The 3,740-nt window shown below is 31.1% G+C and overlaps 1 protein-coding gene across 1 annotated transcript; it reads left to right on the forward strand.

Moving 5' to 3' along the window:
• The first annotated feature begins 592 nt into the window (after positions 1-592).
• LOC124943086 (60S ribosomal protein L35-like) lies at positions 593-3,487 on the forward strand. Its single transcript, XM_047483645.1, has 3 exons — positions 593-597; positions 2,988-3,144; positions 3,267-3,487. Exons 1-3 carry the CDS (start codon positions 593-595, stop codon positions 3,381-3,383), a joined length of 279 nt encoding a protein of 92 aa, XP_047339601.1. The 3' UTR covers positions 3,384-3,487.
• Positions 3,488-3,740: the final 253 nt, after the last annotated feature.

Genomic DNA, 3,740 nt, shown 5'->3' on the forward strand with positions numbered 1-3,740 from the left:
TTTTTGTTAATAAATTAAGTGATATAATTTAATTATGATGAGAGTAAAATAATGTTTAATTAAGTTGAGATTATTTAAAGATTCAAACTTACACAAAATTCCGGTAAAGGGACATCACTTTGCCCGGTAAAAAGAAAATAACCCATCGAACTTGAACAATCACCGGTGTATAACGTTCCCATAATTCAAGGGTCAACTACCTTAGGATAAAATCGTAAAACTAAGACGAAACCTTAAAAAAATTGATATAGTAACATAAACCTAAATAAATAAATAAAAAATAGTGAACTGTCTTGGTCCAATTTAAGGAGGATTTAACTAGACCAAGACCTTACAGAGTTTAGGCCCACCGGACCGCATAGAATGCAAGGCGCTTAAGGCATACCAAAATACCAAAGTTGTGAGTTTTTGTTTGGTTACCAATAATGTATTTTTCTATATATTTATATAGGAGAAATGTGAGATGGAATGATATGATACATGGAAAAGAAGAGCAGAATATGTTGTCCTTAAACAATATAGAGAAAAAAAATTTCATCAAGTGAGAATTTTTTTTTAAAAAAGTTTTAAAGAATGGGACATACATTTAGATATGAGGTGAGACAATAGATTCGTGACAAAAAAAAAATATAAGAAAAAATAATAAATAAATAAATTTTATTATTTTATCGGTTAATCAGATTGTGTCACATAATTTCTTTATCTATTTATTCCAAATTACCTCTCAAATCATATATATATATATATATATATATATATATATATTTATATATATATATATATATATTTATATATATATATTTATTTATCATTGTGTAACTACTATTTGTTTTTTATATATTAATTAATTAAATATTTATTATTTTGATATTTTAATTAATAATTTTATAAAACAATAAATTAAGTGATTTATAATAAGATATTAATTTATTTGGATTTAATTAAAAAATTGGTTTCAAACAATTTAAAAAAGAAAAGAGGATTGAATAAGATAGATTGTATGTGTGATTACTTATGATCATTAATGCCGTCAGCATGATTTGGACTTATTTATCATGGTTATTTTGACAAAAATATCTCAATAGGGCCTTGTTTGATCTTGATTTATTGAAATTATAGGTTATGCGGAAAGAAATTAACTTCTTTTTCTTTTTTTTAAGTAAAAATGGAATATTTGAATAAAATATAATTAATACACCGTCCTCAATGATTAAACATTTTGATAACTAATCAATTTTAACTTTACTTAACTTTGATTATCATTACCTAAACACTATCTAATTCGATTACAAATATTAACTATAAAGTTTATTTTCAAATAAAAACAATCAAACAAATTAATAAAAATGAACATATTGTTAACTTTTTCAATAATTTCAAGTAAATTCATATGTATTAAAAAAATTATTAGTCTATCCCATTAATAAGCCTTATTAGTTACCGTTTTTTCATAAGCCTTATTAGTTTTTAAAAAAATAGAAAAGAAAAAATTGGATAATGAGTGATAATTTTAAAAAGATAATAATTATTTTTGTTAAAAATTTTAAAAAGCATTGTTATATATAAATAAATTAAAAAATAATAATTTAAAATAATGAGTATTTTAATATTTTGAAAAATAAATTGAATAATATAATTAATAAAGAGATGTGAAATGATGTTTAATTTTTATGAGTTTTTAAAAAATCTATTAAGAACCATGTCTTAACAGATTACCAAAGCCCATTCCTATACACTTTTTTTAGGATTTAATTAGGTTGAGTCTTACAAAATCATATATGACTTTTATAAGGGGAAATTTGATAATATAACCCTAAAAAGAAGCTAATTTTGATATTTAACCTCCATAATAAATTTTTTAATTTTTAACCTTTTTTTTAAATATTTTCCAATTTTACCCTTAATAACCTTTTTATTTTTTACACTTTTTTCTTTCTTTTTTTTTTTCTTTTTTTTTTTTTTTTTTTCTTTTTTTTTTCTTTTCTTTTCTTTTCCCATTCCCTTTCCCTTTCCCTTTCCCTTTCCCTTTCTTTCTTCCCATTTTCCCCCTTTTCCTCTTCCCTTGAAGCCGCGGCGACAGTTGGCTTTCCCCGACCATCCCCACCATTCTTCCGGTCCCTTTCTTTCTGCCGAGCATCCGACGCCAAGCCACAGCCGGACGATCGCCAAGCCCCGGCGACACTGAGCGACGCTGAGCTTCCTCAGGTTTTTCACATTCTATTCTTCCTTTCTCGTTCTAATCATTCAGTTTCTCGTTCTGTTCTTAAATGTCGAACAAACCTGAATGCTTAGTTAGGGTTCACCTGAACAAACCTGAATGCTTAAAACCTCAAGATTACTTTTAGGGTTTTAGTTTAGGGTTTAGTGCGTGGGCTTGGGCGTGGGGTTGAGGCGTGGGGGTTGGGCGTGGGGTTGGGCGTGGGGTTGGGGGTTGGGCGTGGGGTTGGGCGTGGGGGTTGGGCGTGGGGGTTGGGCGTGAGGGTTGGGCGTGGGTCGTGAGGGTTGGGCGTTGGGCGTTGGGCGTTGGGCGTTGGGCGTTGGGCGTTGGGCGTTGGGCGTTGGGCGTTGGGCGTGGGGCGTGGGGCGTGGGGCGTGGTGCGTGGGGGTTGTGCGTGGGGGTTGGGCGTGGTGCGTGGGGGTTGGGCGTGGGCGTGGGCGTGGGGCGTGGGGCGTGGGTCGTGGGGGTGGGGCGTGGGTCGTGGGAGTTGGGCGTGGCTTCAGTGTACAAACATTTTGAGAAGTCTTTGGCTATCTGTCCTTTATGCATTGTGAGAATTTGTTGATTATCATTGCTTTCTTATTTAAGTGTAGATAATAGTTGGGGTTGAAAAATGATGATTGGTTGGTTATGTTTTTTCAGAATTGATGAAACTATTGAACAGTTTTTCATTGTAATGTTCTGTATTTGGTTTATGATTCTAATAATTTGACAATAAGATAAGAGAAATTGGGTCTTCATTAAATTTTTGTTGGATGTTGCTGTGCAGTAAGGTGGTGAGGTTGTCGATTGCCCAAGTTCTGAATGTGGTTTCACCGAAGCAGAAGTCTGCATTGAGAGAAATGTACAAGAACAATAAGTATTTGCCACTCAACCTTCGTCCCAAGAAAACCAGAGCTATTAGAAAGCGTTTCACAAAACATCAGGTAATATTCATAGATGAATGAATGATCAAATGTTGTCTTTGACGGGGGTTCTAATGAGGGCATATTGAAGGGGTTGGTTTGTCTTTACATAATCTTTGATGGGTACTTTTTTTTATTTGTAGGTATCATTGAAGACTGAAAGGGAGAAGAAGGAGATCTATTACCCATTGAGGAAGTTTGCAATTAAGCTGTTTTGTGTTTGTTTTATTTTTCCAAGCATTGTTAAAATCATGTTTTGAAGGGATTTATTGGTTGTTTTGAAATTGTTGACCATTCAATAGCTATTTTGGTTGTAACTTTGTTTTGAAGTTTGAATTGAATTTCAACTTAGTTATTTCTTTTTTAAAAAATTTATGCTAGATTATAATGTTTTTCAAGCCTTTCAATTTTTTTCATTATAATCTCACTAATATATTATGCTAATTTTTTGAATCCAGAACTAAGTAAGATAAATTTTCATTTATATGTTTAATTTCTTTTTTTATATATTATTAATATATCTATTCTGAATCTTAATAATATATTTTATATTATTAAGAATAAATATTAAAATCAACACTATATACCCTGTGAATTTAACTACCAGTAAAGGCAAA

This window comes from Impatiens glandulifera, chromosome 6, assembly GCF_907164915.1.
Source record: "Impatiens glandulifera chromosome 6, dImpGla2.1, whole genome shotgun sequence".
NCBI lineage: Eukaryota > Viridiplantae > Streptophyta > Magnoliopsida > Ericales > Balsaminaceae > Impatiens > Impatiens glandulifera.